This window comes from Perca fluviatilis, chromosome 3, assembly GCF_010015445.1.
Source record: "Perca fluviatilis chromosome 3, GENO_Pfluv_1.0, whole genome shotgun sequence".
Lineage (NCBI taxonomy): Eukaryota > Metazoa > Chordata > Actinopteri > Perciformes > Percidae > Perca > Perca fluviatilis.
Window position 1 is genome coordinate 31,278,860 of NC_053114.1, and position 19,116 is coordinate 31,297,975.

A 19,116-nucleotide genomic window follows, 5' to 3' on the forward strand; every position below is an offset into this window, starting at 1 on the left:
GAAAAAAACAGTCTCACGCTACCTCTTGAACCAAAGCCGCCCCTAGCGATATTACTACTTCCTGTTCAGAGTTCTGTTAACTAACCCAGACTGAGTTTGGATTTTGTTAGTTTCAAATGTAAATTATTAAGAACTTAATTTCTCTGACTTTGTGTCAATCATCTGCATCCATGCGTGTCATGTTTTGCAGGTAGAAGCCCTGTGGGTAGTGTAGCCAATTTATCCTGCCGATCTAATGGACAGTAAAGGATGAAATTTAGCAACAATGTAGCTTCTGGCCTAAAATTGGTCACAGCACCGGTTGGGTTGAGTCAGGTTAGGTTTTAAAAACGCAGGTACGGGCCTAGTTCTGGTTTTAGTTTTTGGCCTGCACAGACTTCTAGTTCCAGTGAATATACTGTAGGTTTCAATCCATACAGGATTCACACAAGTCAGGTTTCATGTGCTCTTATCTTAGATGATACTACAACTATTTGTCTACTCCTGGAGCTACTACTTCTACTGCTACAATAACTATAACTACTGATACTATTGCCTATTCTGTTACGTATTCAACTAGTATAACAAAGATTACTTTTGATTCTGCTACATCACCGCTGTTAGCCGTCCTACCTGAGTGGATGTTCCTCTGGACTTCCTAACGATGGGGGTGTTGGGTTCTCGCAGCAGAGACTGGGCAAAGTCTGGCTGCTCCTGCAGCACCTGACGGGACTCATTCACCCCACTGCTGCAGAGAGAGGAGGATGAGGGAGGGCAGGAGAGAGGGGTTTAAAAATGGTAGACAAGAGGTGGAGGGGGAAAAGGTTGTCTCGCTTTGCCAGACCATCCACCCGCTGCGGAGCGGAGGAGGGTCTGGCTAGTCCACATCGCATTCTAGGATGGGAGAAAAACGTGCTCTGGTTTATTGGCATTTCTTTAAACCAATCACAATCGTCATGGGCGGCACTAAGCTCTGCACGGAGCCGCTGTAAAACAGTGGTGCGAGAGAAAACTCAGATTTTACAGATAGTCTATCTAGCTGTCTCAATTTACCCTGCATAGATCTGAGGAGCAGTCATAGTCCATAGAGGAGTGTAGGCAGACATCTGATTACTACTGGTTACTAATACACTGCAATTTGTCTGTCTGAAGTAATAAATACACACGGACAATAAAATGTAACATACAAAATGATTATCCGATAGCACAATCAGATATGCAGTACATGTGCTTTCACAAACTTATTTAGAGGCATCTGGCAATGAGGTCACAGATTGAAAACACAAGTCTTAGTTTCATGTGATTATACACTAATGAAAAAAATAATTATCAATATTATATTCACTTTCTGACAATAGAGCTCCATAAATCCTACATTCTGGTCTTTTAATTCTATCCTTGGAAAAAGAAACTTGGCCTAATAACACAAAATTATACGAGGGAGGCGAAAAGTTAGGACTGAAATCTTCTTACTCTTTGCGTCTGCGTCCATGCAGGAAGCTGGCCCATTCAAAACAGGTCTTTTTGCTGCCCACCCAGAAAACAGATGGGATCCCCACCACCAACATCATCAGATATTTAATTAGGAACAATACCATGGCTGGCCGGCTGGTCTGCTCCACCTAAAAAGAACAGAAATATTAAATATTACACAATCATCTTATAAATACAACGGAGTGTTTAAAATACAGCCTGAAATGGGAGCCTGAATTGTAAATGTGTGTGAAGAGAACACATTTCATTATTGCATTTAAGTATTGAAGTGCAGGACAAATAATTCCTCAACAGTAACACATTAAATAAATATGAAATGCTTAGGATGCCACCAAAACTACTTGCACATTAAGTGGACCAAAAGCATCCAGCAGTGACAAGTGTTTTAAGCCCAGTCAGTCAGTTTGAATGATGGAAGAGAGGAGGTAATCCTAGAAAAACCCAGCTGCTTCAGCAGCTGAACTGCAGCAGCTGCTTTCTCCTCAGTTGGTCTTGAACTTTGATGCAGGATACAGTATCTGCCACCAGAGGGCAGGGGTTTACAGCAGTTGTGTAGATTGAGAGGTAAGAACTGTTTTAAAACATAAACAGAGAGCAAATGTAGGTAGTATAATGTACAGTATATTAAAATGCAAGGTATACAGTAGTTCACCCTTACATCATGATTTTATCTTTCTGAAAGATAATACTCTACTGAGGAACCATCAAAAAACACTGCAACTGTTGTATAAACAGCAAACTGCTGAGGTTAACAATTTTATCTTCACGCAGCACCAAAACAAGCACTGAATATATAGTATGTTGTGAACAAACCATTACAGTGTGAATTCACAACCAGAATATTTTGCTCATTACATCTTAACAAATATCACAGACAGTGCTCTCACACTGCCAGGGGTGGGGTGGGGTGTACTGTATGGAAAATACCCAAAAGGGGTCATTTATTTTTTTTATTTTGTCTCCGTTTTCTCTGTTTTGACTCACATGGAAGTAAGCGGATAACAAATTCTGTAGTTATACAGGCAACAACAGGTGGCCTTTTCTTAATGAAGACCATCAAAGTGTAGTGGTTCCAGACATGATGCAATACTAAAAAAATCTATGTGTACAATAAACTTTCCCATTGAAATCAAAATAGTACTCTTGTAAGGATGTTATTAAGATAGCTTTTTAACACTCGCATCTTCTACAGACAACTCCCAGGGGAGGAGGACTTTTAGAAAGCTTACGCGTTTCTTGCTTTTGAAAGAATCAGGGGCCAGAAGAATTGGTATGTATTAATTAGCTTTTGTCTGTCTCGCCCAGGCTGAGATTAAATGTCTCAGATTTAGATAAAACAAGAAGCCCTGGGCCTTCAGTAAATTACCACCCATGCACAGACACACAAAAATGAAGTCACTTGAACTTGAACAATGGCCACAGAGTCTTCAATTATCCCAAAAAATTGCAATAGTACCCTCTCACACAGACAAACATTTGCACACAAAACCCCCTAGGGTAAAGATCAAATAACACATAGCAATATTAAAATTCCAGAGCCACAATAGGACGTAAAAGGGTACTCTCGTCATGAGCTCTTACACACAGCTACAGACACATGCATGCACACATACACTAACAAGTAATATAAGCACTTGCACCTGCCTCCACCCCCTCTCATATAGTCTGTCATTCACAAATAAGCTGACACTCCTCTTACTATAAAACCACTGTAACAGCACTCAGCAGAATGGTGGAATAAACAAACACTTAAATTAAAAGTTTTGTTACAGTACAGGCCAAAAGTTTGGACACACCTTCTCATTCAATGTGTTTCTTTATTTTCATGACTATTTACATTGTAGATTCTCACTGAATGCATCAAAACTATGAATGAACACATATGGAATTATGTACTTAAACGTACAATATGTAACTTTCTGCCACTAGGGGTCTCTCAACCAAAACAATGGACGGTAAAACTGGACTTTTGATGACGTTGGGAAGTTGCGTGGAATTATGGGAGTTTTAAGTGTTAAACACCTTCGCTGCCAGTTAGAATGCATCAGTTCACGGACGAGTTTACCCGTTCAAGTTTATTCACTCTAATAAAATAGCTGCAGTTTCCCCAACATAATTACGTTTTTCTTGATTAGATTTTTATTTGTAGCTGACCAGTTAGCTCGTGAGCCAGCAAGCTAACAGTAGCCAGCAGCTAAAACACAAAATATTTCACATATCAGTGTCACCTTTTGGATCGTTTCAACACGGCGGGCCGAGTGTGTGTTGTAACGCTAGCGCTACTAAACGAGGCTGAGAGACGGGTGTGGGTGGGGATTGTCGGGGAATCTCCGCGACAGCGAGCCAGGACGTTCGATGCCGGTTGTGCAGCAGCAGAACATCTCCCAGCTGCCGGAATTATCTCCCCTTCACTTTTCAGTAATCTTAACTTTTCGTTTTGGTGCTTAACTCACCTTTTGTCAGGTTAATTTAGCTAACGCGTAAAGACAGCTTAAGCGAAGAGGGAAAAAATTCGGCGAGGAGGAGATTTTCAGCACATGCACCGGTAGCCGCGGAGATGTAGCTAACTCTATGGATGGCCGCTGTTGTGACTCGGTGCCTGGTCTGATATGGTCCGTTTCCTGACGTTTAATTAAACTGCCGTTAGCGTCGTAAGCACCAGGCACTGGAGATAAGTTCTGGCCGGGGGGTTGCTGTAATAAAAGTAGCTGGCTGATAGCTGACTGGGGGCTAACGATAGCTAGCTAGCTATATGTCCCGGGGCTGTTGTCAGCTGTCATCCCCGACTGAGTCTCTCTGCGCCGGGGGAGTGAGGCAGACAGACCGGGGTGTTCTAGCTGGCTAAATTAGCATTAGATTAATCTATACAGTTAACGTTGCTAGTGAAGTTATTCGTGGTTTGGCCCAGTCCTGTTAACTGTGGTCTAAACAGTCATACTAAAGCGTGTTGAATGATGTTGTAACCTCATAATGTTACCCACAAAGCATTAGCATCAATGTTAGCTACTTGTCGATATTGAACTTTCAAAATAAATAAGGTATCTGTTGTATTACTGTGATAAAAAGTGGGATGTAATTAATCACAAAATGATGCTTTATGGCCAAAAAAAAAAGCAGTATTACGGTTACAAGTATTTTTTTTCTGTGACATTGCATGATTTACAATTACTCCTGAACGTATCATCTTGGTGCCAGTGTTCTGACGGAAGTTAGAGTAACTGGAGGGTGAAAGGTTATATGACGCCACTGACGGGCGACTAAAGGAAACGTGCCGTGTCTGAAAATAAAATAACAGATTTCTCTGGGTTTGACATTTGGTGGAAACATTTGGGATAGTGTAAGAACACAACTCATAAAAATATATAACATAGGTATGGTCATTTTTAGACATTTTAAAGCAGAAATGTTACATATTGTACCTTTAACAAAAAAGTGTGAAATAACTGAAAACATGTCTTATATTTTAGATTCCTCAAAGTAACTCTGCAAACCCTTGGTGTTCTCTCAATGAGCTTCATGAGGTAGTCACCTGAAATGGTTTTCACTTCACAGGTGTGCTTTGTCAGGGTTAATTAGTGGAATTTTTTCCCTTATTAATAAAAAAGCAAAGGGTGGCTACTTTGAAGAATCTAAAATATAAGACATGTTTTCAGTTATTTCATGCTTTTTTGTTAAGTACATAATTCCATATGTGTTCATTCATATTTTTGATGCCTTCAGTGAGAATCTACAATGTAAATAGTCATGAAAATAAAAGCAAACACATTTGAATGAGAAGGTGTGTCCACACATTTGGCCTGTACTGTATCTTATGCTTTATGTGGGAAACTGATGAAAAGCTTTCATTGCACATTGTTTGTATGCAGTAGAGTGTGTTTGTGTCTGCATTGTGCACATTCATTCGGTTATTCATTTAGCACCAGACTGTACAAAACACCACACTTGCACCGCTCTTCACAACCGCTACAAAGATGTTACAGAGTACAGGCAGCAGAGCATGACTGAGCAGGCCCTGAGAGAGACACACAGACACAGAAAGCAAGAGAGAGAGTAGAGGCGTACAAGGGGGAGACTGACTGAGAGAAAGTAAGTGTGTGAGAACCAGCAGAGATGGTGAAAGACAAAGAGACAGAGAAACAGAGATGGTTTTGTGTGGTTAGTTGGTCTTGAGAGCTGTATTAGCTGAGCTAATGATGCATACAGCGCTCTGCTCCCTCCCCTCCACAAATACCTACTCACGCAGCCACACACATGTGCAACGGCCAGCTCTCACTCACTCAAACAAGCGCTCACAAACAGTGATTGCTCAGGGACAAAGTAATAATGAAGTCCAACGGTCAAAAAACAAGTCAGAGGATAAAACAGGTTGGAAACAAATCCAAAGGTTAGTCAAAGTTATTTGAAAGAGGAAACAGTAAAATTATGACCCCAACTGTCCGTTGTAAGAATCCATCATAGTTTACAGAAACACTACCTGGTTTGAATTTGATCTACTGTATTTACTGCTTTTTCCAGTTGAACCACCAAATAAAGGCTTAACTGTTGTCTGACTTTTAATGTTTTTGTCACGTTGACCTTGCTGTAACAATGATGTCTTGTTTCCAGATCTCAGCAATTACTTAAGTGAGTATAATGTTATAATAACCGATGGCCAAAAGGCCAAAACAATAAGGCTCAAATTGTAAAAAAGCAGAACTATCCTTTAAAGAATTAGCCAATTTTCCATTCTTCAAACATTTTGTTCCCCATATGAAACTGGTATGTTAACTACTGTCACACATTATCCCAGTGACTAAATGAGGATAGAAAAACAATGTATCCCCCACAGTGAGTAACTGAGTACTTCAATCCAGCTAACTTTGGCAGTGTGAGAACACACTGTGTGTGTGTGTGTGTGTGTGTGTGTGTGTGTGTGTGTGTGTGTGTGTGTGTGTGTGTGTGTGTGTGTGTGTGTGTGTGTGTGTGTGTGTGTGTGTGCTGCGGTGTGTGTGTGAGTGAGTGAGTGAGTGAGAGAGAGAGATCAGGGGGAGTTTGCATGCTGCAGCATGAGTGAGCTGTGAAAGGAAAACGGCTGGAAATCCTGTCAAGAGTGTGTCGGTGTATTTGTTTTCCATGTCCAGCTGAGATGACAGGCAGATCCTGAGATGCCATCTGTTTTTAGACAGCAGGTAATAGAATAGTTTTGATGAGTTACTCGACAGGCATATTCATCTTGTGATACCTGGGGAATTTACGAGATGATCTACGATTACAGATACAGTGAAACTGATCACAACTTTTAAGGCTATTTATATTTTAGGTAGGTAATCTGGTGGTCTTTTCTGATCGGCAAGCTTTCCTCCACAAATACATATTCACAAATAAAATGCATCCCTATTGACAAATGACACATGCATTATCTTGCAAGCATAGCAACATTACACAGTCTCATACAACACATATGTTCTCACTTCCATCTCTCTCTACCTTGTATGGGCAGGGGATGTGATGGTGCCTGCAGTTCTCGTCAATCCATGTTGTCTCCCAACTGCTTCGGTAAGTGTGTTCGTACAGGTAGCACCCAATCACAGTCAACAAGGGGACAAGGTAGAGCACCGAGAACACTCCCATTCGAATCATGAACTTGACTAGTTTGGTCTGGTTCTCCTTCTCCAGAGGGATTTCCATGCGCACCCGGTTCAGAGCCACAATGCCTACTAACAGGAGAGACACACCCACCTGAAGAGAGAGAGAGAGAGAGATAAATGAGAAGTCTTTTAAAATTAATGATTCATTTTTTTAAAGAGCTGGATGACAGACAGGCCAAAATACTGTCAACCATCCACCAATCCATTTACTAATCTATCCATCTCTCCATAATTCCAGCCAACAATACACTCGTTCGTACACCCATCCATCTATCCTACTCATCAACTCTTTCATCCACCCACCCACTCATTTATCTTCTGACTGTACTCACCGCCACGTTGAGGCAGAGTGGTGCCAGAACAAACCACCTCAGGGCATCTATGTCATACAACCCTATGAAACACACTCCACTGATCCCATCTCCTTCAATTTTGTTCAGGGCCAAGAGGGTGACAGTCAGGGCCCCTGGGAGCCCCCAGGCAACAGCATGGAAGAGGAGGGCTTTTTTCTCAATGGCCTCGCTACCCCATTTAGGCACAGCGGCCAGGAACCAAGTGATTGTCAGTATGACCCACCACACGCTGCCGGCCATGGTGAAGAAATACAGGACCATGAAGAACAGGGTGCATACCTGAGAGAGAGAGAGAGAGAGAGAGAGAGAGAGAGAGAGAGAGAGAGAGAGAGAGAGAGAGAGAGAGAGAGAGAGTGGGAGTGTAGGAGAAGTCTAATCATTAACTAGAGAATATATGAGTTATTCAGCTGAAAAGCATCTTACTGGAGTAAACAGGACCTACATTTTGAGCTGTCACGTTAAGAATGGGTCTTAAACATCTGCATCAACTTAATTACGATAAATCATGTGAGAATATCTGGTTTAATTCACAGCATCTAAAAATATAACACTGAGGAAAGTTTTTAGGATGGTGTACATCTTACAAAACATTACCATGAGATGTGTGATGTTGTTGTGGTGATACTAGCTGTAAATAAACTCTCACCTTGTTGTGTGAGCCCTGTGTTATGGTTGAAGCTCTGAACTGGGAAGGGCTGACTGCATTGCATGCTACCCTGTCCTCCAACAGAAACCCCAGAAAGAAAACCAGTGATACCATGACATAACACACAGCGTAGAAGATTATTGGCCGCTCAGGGTATCGAAACCTAATGGGGTAAAAAAAAATAATAAATAAACACAGGACAAAATTCACATTTACATAAATTTCATTAACAAATTTTCATTCCACATAGTTTTTTTTTTTTTAACCAAAGTGATTTGGTTACACTTTACTTGAAGGTAGCTACATAAAAGTGACATGACACGGTCATGAACGTGTCATAAACATTATAAAAAAGTCATAAACGTTTATGACATAAGGCTTCTTTTAGTAAGTCATTCGGTTTTTGTCATGACAGGTTATGGTTATGGTTATGGTTCATGTGTCATGACTGTGTCATGTGTTCATGACTGTGTCATGTCACTCTTATGTAGATACAGTACCTTCAAGTAAAGTGTTACCAGTGATTCTTGTGCAACCACTATAATTTGTGCAATCATTTTTATAAGTCATATTTCTGTTTTCTCCTCAATCCTATTTGAGTTTTGTAAGTGATTTTACTCAAAAAGTTGATATAAGATGTCATTCAAACCTGGTAACATCAATGAGGAACGTCAGGAAGGTAAAGAGCGTTGCAGATAGACAGACAATGGAAACGACTCCTATGAAGTAGCGGATGAAGGTCAGCTCCTGCTGGTTGAAGAACATTGAGGGGCACGGGGCAGAGCAGTCCTTCTTGCCCATGAATGTGTAACCCAGGTCTGGGTCGACTTTGAGCTCTCTGGGGCACCAGAAACCGTAGTCTCTCTGGACAGTCATGGACGACTGGTCAGTGGGGTCAGAGCTTGTTAGCAGGTCCTCTGGACGAGGATAGGGCTCGTCGCAATCTGGGAACCTGGAAAAGAATGATTATGTCAGATCAGATCATGCAGCTTATTCTGCTATCAATTTGGCTGATAATCTTACTGATATAAATGGGGTGGACAAAATATCAAAAAGACCTCTAAGTATAACGAAATACAATTCAACAACCCTAAAAACTACATCATCCAAAACGACCTTAAAGCTGAGTCAACACCTTTAAACAAAAACTGAACATTATAACCTTCATGAAGGTAGGATTTAATGCAGGACTGTTTTATTAGACTACATTAGTTTCAGCTAGGTGTACCTAATGAACTGGCAACCAAGTGTAGAAACATACAAGTAAATAAGCTGATAGAAAAGACACATGGCCAAATACCAGGACAAGCTGAATTAACAAAGAGAGACATGGAAGAAGAGAAAGAGGAAGAAAGTGGGCTGCTGTATGGAGATACAGGAGAGATGACAGTCAAAGAAAGTGAGATAAGTGGCAAGATGCTGAAGTTTAGAGTTAGTTTGGCTTTTGATGTAGGGTTGCAGTTGGCATGAGTTCAAAGAGAAGATGCAGGCGCAGGAACAGTGCAGATTTGAGGTTTATGCAAAACACATATTGCAGGCTCAGTCCTGCGCAAATATACAGTATATGTTCAAAATAAAACCAGAATAATATTACCAGCTGTATTATCTCAAATGATGACACTGTTTATATTTTTAAGTACTTAGTTGATTTTAAATGTAATACACATACACACCTGCTACACTCCATGTCATCTGGCCAGGCTACTCCAAATATCTCCATTAGTTTGTGGCACTCATCCTTGGCCCGCTGGCAGAGAGATCGGCATGGCATGGACACCTGGCCGTAAACAGTGCACACCGGAGCATACAGGGCACACAGGAACATCCTCAGGTCAGCACTGCACACTAGGTTCACCATGGGATGGAAAGGCTGTGGAGGAGAGACATTTATTTTGTTTTAAACTTATGTTTGAACTTATGTTTTGAAGCTTTAAGGCGTAAACTGAAGGCACTGGTTAGTGCAAAATAGTAGGGGAGCACGATTCAGAAAATGTCACGATTCGATATCGATTTTTAGGCTCAAGATTCGATTCAAAATAGATTTTCGATTCAAAAACGATTCTCGATTAAAATAACAATTCACAGTATGTAAATGTAGTTATTTTTCCCATGTGATTGCAGTAGACATACAATAAAAAAAATAATAATACATTTTTTTAAATTAAAAATATGAATTGATTTTTGGAATGCTATGAATCGGTAGAGCTTGAATCGTGATTCGAATGTGGATCGATTGTTTTGCACACCCCTACAAAATAGTGCATCATAGTCATACAATGGTCTGTTGGAACCAGCGTGACAAGGTTGTTATTAAATCTGTTATGTGTGTGTGGAAGACGGTTAAAGTTAACTGCTATCAGTGGCAAATATGAGAAGGCTCATATGTAACCTGAAATAGCCATCAAAGAGGTTGGAGGGAGTGCCAGAAGGAGGACAAATGTGTTCTAACTCCTGTGCTGCAACTTATACTACTCAGTATACCATCAATATTTAGAGGCTCATGAAATATGTATAGCCGCAATCATATTACCAAACACCCCTTTGAAGGTGGGGACAGCAAAGACAGACATCTGAGGGTTGAGCCACAGCCATGTGTCAATACACTGAACAGACAGACAGCAGGGCTAGCCACACACAAAATATTATAGATTCTGGTCCCTGTAGTGGTACTTTAAAGACTGAGTCAGGCTTGTGACCTTCAGGTTGCTAATTCAAATCCCCAGAATGATTGAGAAAATGCGAGTGATGGAAAAGACAAAAGGCACCCTTTGCATTTCCAACTACTACTGCTTTTTTTTTAATTCTATATAAAAACACAGAGGCAATGGATCAATTGCCAGGGGTCACTCTAGCAGTGTGGGCAATACTTACACCTCTTTTCTGTTGAGGAAGTTTAGCTGGTGGCTACTTCTGCTCATGCTGACGAGAAAATTATTCATCAGTTTGTTCCAAAAAACCTGTTCCATAGAAATTAGATTAGGACTTAAATACTGTCGGGTGGTATGGTGCCTCAGTGGTTAGCATTGCTGCCTCACAGCAAGTAGGCGCTACTTAGTACTGGGTTCGATGTCCGGGCAGGGCCTTTCTGTATGGAGTTTGCATGTTCTCCCCATGTTCGCGTGGGTTTCCTCCCACCTGCATACATGCTAGGTAACTCCTGCCATTGCCCGTGACGTAGGCACTGCTATTACAACTGGGTTGGTCCCCAGGTGCCAGAATATGGCTGCACACTGCTCCTAATTAGATAAGACAAGCTAAATGCAGAGGATTTATTATAAAATAAAAATTAAATAAAAATTTTAAAAAAAATTATATATATATATATATATATACAGTGCCCTCCACAATTATTGGCACCCCTGTTTAAGATGGCGTCATGGACTTCTAAAAATTCTCCTTTTTTTTTTAAACAACATAGAACCCAAATGCAAAAAAAGAGAAAAATCCAACCTTTTATTTAAGTACATTACTTTGGTGGTAAAAAAAGAAATCACACATTTAGAAAAAAAAAACTTGAAATCATGTGTCCCACAATTATTGGCACCCCTGATGTTAATACTTTGTACAACCCCCTTTTGCCAACAAGACAGCACTTAATCTCCTTCTATAACATTTCACAAGATTGGAGAACACAGAGAGAGGGATCTTTGACCATTCTTCTTTGCACAATCTTTCTAGATCATCCAGAGTCCTGGGTCCTCTCTCATGCACTCTCCTCTTTAGCTCACCCCACAGGTTTTTAACCCTCATGCCCTCTTCGGTCATTTTTGTACATTTTTCTCAATTTTGTTTTTTCATTTTGTGATCATTTTTGCTGTGTTACTTCTTATGGCATGAAATTTTGTAGGAATCCTTCTTTTCAGTCAAATTTTTTAAATCCAGTGTTTTTTACTCTTACATGTCTTTTAAACTTAAATGATTCATTTTGTACCCTCTGGACACCTTCGAGGCAAAAATGTCCACGCACACAAAAACTGTTATTAAATCATCATATATCAATATTGTTTTCTGCTTTTTTTTCATGAATCACTTAAACAACTTCTTACCTAATCAAAACCACCAAACATTCAATCATTTTCATGATTTTAACCCTTTAAATGCCAGTTTATGTATTTGAAGTATGTCATTTTTTATAAAAAAAAACACAAAAAATGATTTTTTTCCCATATAATGAATAATATGTAGATGGGGCTTTGGTGGTGATTAGAGGCTTGGATATGTCAAAGATAAGCAACAAAACTGATTTGATTGCATTAGTATTTTTATGTAATTCCAGATACTCCCTCTGGACACCTTCGAGGCAAAATGCGCCCCATTGACTTCCATTATAACCACATGTTTTGATCTCACTGCCTTTACAGTATAAAACCATGCATTCTGTAATGTCAGCATTTCATTTGGAAGAAAACTAGTCATATTTGACATTTTTACAGTATTTCACCAGATTCAACCATTTTGCCCTTGTAGGCCGATGCATGAAATTATAGTTATATTATGGAGCTGTGTGTGTGTGTGTGTGTGTGTGTGCACACGCGTGCACGTGCGTGCGTGCTTGCTTGGATGTGTGTGTGTGTGTGTGTGTGTATATGTGTGTGTGTGTGTATGTGTGTGTGTGTCTGTGTGTGTGTGTGTCTGTGTATATATGTATATTTGTGTGTGTGTGGGTGGGTGTGTGTGTGTGTATGCGTGTGTGTGTGTGTGTATGTATGCGTGTGTGTGTGTGTATGTATGCGTGTGTGTGTGTGTGTGTGTGTGTGTGTGTGTGTGTGTGTGTGTGTGTGTGTGTGTGTGTGTGTGTGTGTGTGTGCGTGCATGCATGTATGCATGTCTGTGGGGTGAGAGAGAGTTTGTGTAAATCTGTAAACAAACAATGATAATTTTAGTGGTGAAAAAAGCGCACCTTACTTTTGCCAGTTATATTATGGAGCCGTGTGTGTGTGTGTGTGTGTGTGTGTGTGTGTGTGTGTGTGTGTGTGTGTGTGTGTGTGTGTGTGTGTGTGTGTGTGTGTGCATGCATGCGTGTCTGTGTGTGAGAGAGAGTTTGTGTAAATCTGGGTGAAAAAAGGGCTTCTTTTGAAGGATGCATTTCATGTGTCTTTGAAGACGTGCTTGAATAAAAACATTGTCTCCTGCATTTGTTGTAAACAAAAACAACTATTAGTGTGTTGATGCACCTGGCTCTAGAGAAGGAGAAAGACCTGGAGCAAAGAGAAGGAGCCTTTATCTTCCAGCCAACTGCAGGACTCATCTGAAGATGACACAAGTTTCTGGAGTCTGACAAAATGGTCACTGGTGTCCTCCAACTCTGTGAGTGCCTCTAACCTTCCTCTGAAAGTGGAGAGGACACTGAAGATCCTGTCCATCCTAACACTGAATGGACAGTGAAGAATTGGCAAGTCTGGTCTCCATCTAATACTGAGACGCTGCGCAACATTCAAGCACCGACCGGCATGATGTCAGAGCCCACGAGATATGCCATATCAAGAATCCATGATGTGGCATCCTCTTTCCACCTTTTCTTCACTCTTGACTTGATCCAGCTGATTCAGGAAATGACAAACCTACACGGGAGGTGTTCAATCTCAGGATGGAGTGATGTGGATGCTCAAGAGAGTCGAACATACATGGGACTTCACACTTGGCTGGTGTGTACCGGTCCAAAGGGGAATCCACCCGGAGCCTGTGGGATGTCCATAGTGGGAGACCAGTCTTCAGGGCCACCATGTCCCACAAACCATTTGAAATGATAAGCGCCAGTTTACAGCACATGCAGGAGACAATGTTTTTATTCAAGCACGTCTTCAAAGACACATGAAATGCATCCTTCAAAAGATGCCTTTTTTCAGCCCTAAAATGATCATTGCTTGCTCCGGTTCCGCAAAAACACACACACACACACACACACACACACACACACACACACACACACACACACACACACACACACACACACACACACACACACACACACACACACACACACACAGAGCTCCATAATATAACTATAATTTCATGCATCGGCCTACAAGGGCAAAATAGTTGAATCTGGTGAAATACTGTAAAAATGTCAAATATGACTAGTTTTCTTCCAAATGAAATGCTGACATTACAGAATGCATGGTTTTATACTGTAAAGGCAGTGAGATCAAAACATGTGGTTATAATGGAAGTCAATGGGGCCATTTTTGCCTCGAAGGTGTCCAGAGGGAGTATCTGGAATTACATAAAAAATACTAATGCAATCAAATAAGTTTTGTTGCTTATCTTTGACATATCCAAGCCTCTAATCACCACCAAAGCCCCATTCCCCTATGATTTATTTTATGGAAAATAATTAATGTTTTGTTGGGTTTTTCATAAATAATTGTTACTTCAAAGATTTAAAACTGGCATTTAAAGGATTAAAATCCAGAAAATTATTAAATGTTTGGTAGTTTTGAGCAATTTAGAAGTTGTTTAAGTGATTTATGAAAAAAAAGCAGAAAAAAATATTGATATATGATGATTTAATAACAGGTTTTTGGACATGTACATTTTTGCCTCGAAGGTGTCGAAAGGGAGTATCTGGAACTATGTAAAAAATACTAATGCAATCAAATTAATTTTGTTGCTTATCTTTGACATATCCAAGCCTCTAATCCCCACCAAAGCCAAATCTAGATATTATTCATTATATGGAAAAAAAATCATTTTTTGTGTTTTTTGTAATAAAAAATGAAATACTTCAAATACATAAACTGGCATTTAAAGGGTTAAAATCCTGAAAATGATTGAATGTTTGGTAGTTTTGATTAGGTTACAAGTTGTTTAAGTGATTTATGAAAAAAAAGCAGAAAAAAATATGATAAATGATGATTTAATAACAGTTTTTGTGTGCGTGGACATTTTTGCCTCGAAGGTGTCGAGAGTAAGTTTTTTTAAGGAGGGCATGAGGGTTAATTGGGTTGATGTCTGGGGACTGAGATGGCCATGGGAGGACCTTGAGTTTGTGACTGCTGAACCATTTTTGTGTAGATTTTGCCACATGTTTAGGATCATTATCCTGCTGAAAGACCCAGTGACGACCCATCTTCAGCTTTCTGGCAGAGGCCATCAGGTTTTTATTTAAAATGTCCTGGTAGTTCAAAGCATTCATAATGCCATGCACCCTAACAAGGTTCCCAGGGCCTTTGGAAGAGAAACAGCCCCAAAGCATCACAGATCCTCCACCATACTTCACGGTGGTGAAGGTGCTTTTCAGCATACTCATCTTTTGTTTTACGCCAGACCCACTTAGAGTGTTTGTTGCCAAAAATCTCAATCTTAGTCTCATCTGACCAAAGCACACAATCCCATTTGAAGTCCCAGTGCCGCTTAGCAAACTCCAGACGTTTACGTTTGTGAGTGTTATTGAGAAAAGGCTTTTTCCTTGCATGCCTCCCAAACAGCTTGTTGGCATGTAGAGAGCGTCTGATGGTTTTTTTTGAGACTTTGTGACCCCAAGATGCCACTCTTTGATGCAATTCTGTGACAGTGAGCTTAGGACTTTTTTTTACTTCTCTTACCATCCTCCTCACTGTGCGTTGTGGTAAGATAAACTTGGGACCTCTTCCAGCCTTGTTTGTCACTGTTCCAGTTGTTTTAAACTTCTTAATGATTCCTCTGACTGTAGGTACGGGCAAGTTAAGGCGAGTGGCTATTTTCTTGTAGCCATTGCCTGACTTATGAAGGTCGACACACATCTGCCTTACTTGAAAAGTGTTCTCTTGTCTTTGCCATGTTGACAAATGGGTAAGAGAATTAGGACTCTGTGTCACGTCATATTTATACCCCAGGGAAACAGGAAGTCATGAATTACTATTTAAAAGTTCCTAGATACCCTGACCAACTTTAGCAACTACAGAAAAATCTATTTAAAAAAAAATCTATTACATTTTTCAGCGGAATTGTTAGGGGTGCCAATAATTGTGGGACACATGATTTCAAGTTTTCTTTTTCTAAATGCGATTTTTTTTTTTTACCACCAAAGTAATGTACTTAAATAAAAGGTTGGATTTTTCTCTTTTTTTGCATTTGAGTTCTATGTTGTTTAAAAAAAAAGGAGAATTTTTAGAAGTCCATGACCCCATCTTAAACAGGGGTGCCAATAATTGTGGAGGGCACTGTACATACACACACACACACACCTGTATACGTCTCATCTCCGTTTTTTCCGTGTGTGTTTGTGTGTGTGCGCGCATCAGTCGCGGGGAGAACTGAGCAGCCCCGCCTGCTGCAGAGACCCGACACGATCTAAACAGCAGCCGCTTCAGCGACTTTAAGAGTGAAAAAACGCTGTCTGAGGTCACATAGGGGCACCTGATGGGCACAAGGCTACATTGCGCATGCGTCGAACCGTGCGGCACACACACGCTCCGAACCGAGACAAGCGGACCAAGCGGTTCGGATGTTTTTTCATGAACCGTACCACCCCCTAATATTATATATATACAGTATTTTAAACATTTGTGTGAATTTCTGATTTTGCGCAAAACACACACCCAATATATTCAACACAGCTTACTGATCATATATATATATATATATATATATATATATATATATATATATATATATATATATATATATATATATATTTTAAACATTTGTGTGAATTTCTGCTTTTGCGCAAAACACACACCCAATATATTCAACATAGCTTACTGATCAGCAACTGCCAGCAACATTGTGTGCACTGTCAGGGTTATGTGTTCAAAGTGACCTGCATCTATTCAGCTATTTAAAAGTTCATATCATCTGGCTGCTCTAAAGTGAAATTTTCAATGCAGCTTTTACAAGAGAAATCAGAGCAGAACCATGGCAGCAATGAATGGAGAGTAGAACAATAAGAAATATGTGTTCCTGTGCATGTGTATATAAAATATGTGTACACACAAAACAGTGCACTTACATTGATTGCTTGCCACAAAAGCTACGGTATATGCTTAAAGATTGTATGGGTGCACTTGTTCAAATACCCATGCATCAGTGAATGTGTGTGTATTTCATGCCTTGTGAGTATGTTTTGATCGTTCTGAATTGCTGTGTTCTAGATCTGCACATTGGAGAGATGTTCCACCAGTAAATGGGTGCAGTGGGGCATGAGCTGTGTGACATAGTTTTGAGTATTGCACAGAAACACACACACACACACACACACACACACACAACACACACACAAACACACACACACACACACACACACACACACACACACACACACACACACACACACACACACACACTCTGCTCAATTCAATAATTCATGCATTTTACAACCCATGTGTTTTTTTTCCTTGTTTGTGAACACGCAAGCTTCAGTGTGGACAGGAAGCAGATGAGCATCAATTGTGGACTAAACCTTATTAAGTGTGCCCTGCATTTGAACTACAAGGTTCTGAATATATACATACAGTAATTATGTTTAGCTGTTAAATACTGTGTTTATTAGTATCCTGGTTTTGACCTTATTCAGGATATGTTTCTTCCATGGAACATGAGAAACCAGGTTATTCATATCCCTTAAAACATGACTAACAGTATCCAGGTTTCTGATCATCCGTGTACAGTTGTGTCTTGATTTCTCACCATCTCAGTCACTATGTACTTAGTCTATATCCTTTGCATTCCACTTCTGGGATTGCTCTGGTGCTGCAGGAAATTCCGCTGGATGCATGTATTTTCCACTTCCTTCCGCTTTCTTTGTGTTGAAATTTTAAATTCTGTGAATTTATGAGGATTATTGTTAACTGCTCCTCAGATCTCTGCAGGGTTAATTGAGATAGCTAGCTGATTCTGATTAGTTTAAAGAAATGCCAATAAACCAGAGCAGCTTTTCCTGCCATCCCCGAATGCTATGTGGAGTAGCCAGACTCAGCGCGCTTTGGAGGAGGGTCTGGCAAAGCGAGACTACTATGTACTGTACCAACAAAAGTCCTCCAGGTAGCATATTCAGGTTTCTAAAACCAGGACATGATGTTCACAGGCACCACCAGAATATTTCAAAAACCTAATCATAACCAGGGGCCGTATTACATTTAACGTAGCATCTAACGTTAGCTACTCTGCTGCGCTGTGGAGTAATGTCATTTAGCTAAATGGCATTTAGCTTGACATTGACATGCTGTGTCCTCAACCTCGCAACCCCCGTGAACTTTGAGTAACTCTCTCCAGTATTTTAAATTTGGACTGCAGTAACCATTTTAAACGCTAGCTAGCTGTATTACATATTGCACCTTTAACTATGACATCAATAAAAAAAATCTGCAGTGGCTACCATTACATTACAGGTACTGGTGTCAGTTATATGTGATATTGTCCCATTTACATCTATTAGTGCCCCACTCCACCTTTGACTTGAGTAGCATGAGTACAAATAAGAGACAACACTATCATTAAAGTCAGTCATAATGTGTTGGCTGCAAAGAGTTGTTTTTTTACATCAATTAGGATCTGAAAGTCTTTACTTGTCCTCTACAAAAACTGATAAGGGCATTGCTCTGAAGAACGGTCTTGCTGTCCTTGTCTGTCCACTTCTCTCTCACTCATACTTCTGGTACAAGCCTGAGGCATCACTTAGGCCTAACTGAGTGGTAGTTGCTTTCTGCATGAGCGTGTCTCACTGCCCAGCAGAATCAAACATTTCTCCATGTCTCCTCATACTAACTCTAAAGCGAAAATGTGTGTGACCCCCATTTTGTGTGTCCCCATTCTGCCCATTTCTCCCGTGCATGTGGGGTTATGCATGTGTGCATGAGTATGTGTGTCATTGTTCTTGTATTCTGAGTAAGTATGTCCCAGTTATCGTGTTTTCCGGTGTGTGACTGTGCAAGGCTTGTGTGCGTGCACAAGTCAATGCATGTGTGCTGATATCTGTGTGCAATTATATTGACAGTCAAGGCAATTGCCCCCCACCTCCCACCACAAAGAGAATATTGATATTAAGTGGTCTAACTGTGCCACCAGAGGAGGGGGGAGGCAATCAGCTTTCCATGGAGGA

The 19,116-nt window shown here is 40.4% G+C and overlaps 1 protein-coding gene across 4 annotated transcripts in view; it reads right to left on the reverse strand.

Annotated features, from left to right (window-relative positions):
• LOC120555709 (frizzled-3-like) overlaps window positions 1-19,116 on the reverse strand; it is a 75,982-nt gene that overhangs the window by 37,220 nt on the left and 19,646 nt on the right. For all 4 annotated transcript variants that reach the window (XM_039794692.1, XM_039794689.1, XM_039794691.1 and 1 more), the window contains 7 exons: window positions 9,773-9,969; window positions 8,749-9,051; window positions 8,100-8,262; window positions 7,433-7,732; window positions 6,940-7,191; window positions 1,453-1,601; window positions 613-727 (listed from right to left, as the gene is read on the reverse strand). In XM_039794692.1, the coding sequence (XP_039650626.1) occupies window positions 613-727; window positions 1,453-1,601; window positions 6,940-7,191; window positions 7,433-7,732; window positions 8,100-8,262; window positions 8,749-9,051; window positions 9,773-9,969 (1,479 nt within the window). The remainder of the gene's footprint in view (window positions 1-612; window positions 728-1,452; window positions 1,602-6,939; window positions 7,192-7,432; window positions 7,733-8,099; window positions 8,263-8,748; window positions 9,052-9,772; window positions 9,970-19,116) is intronic.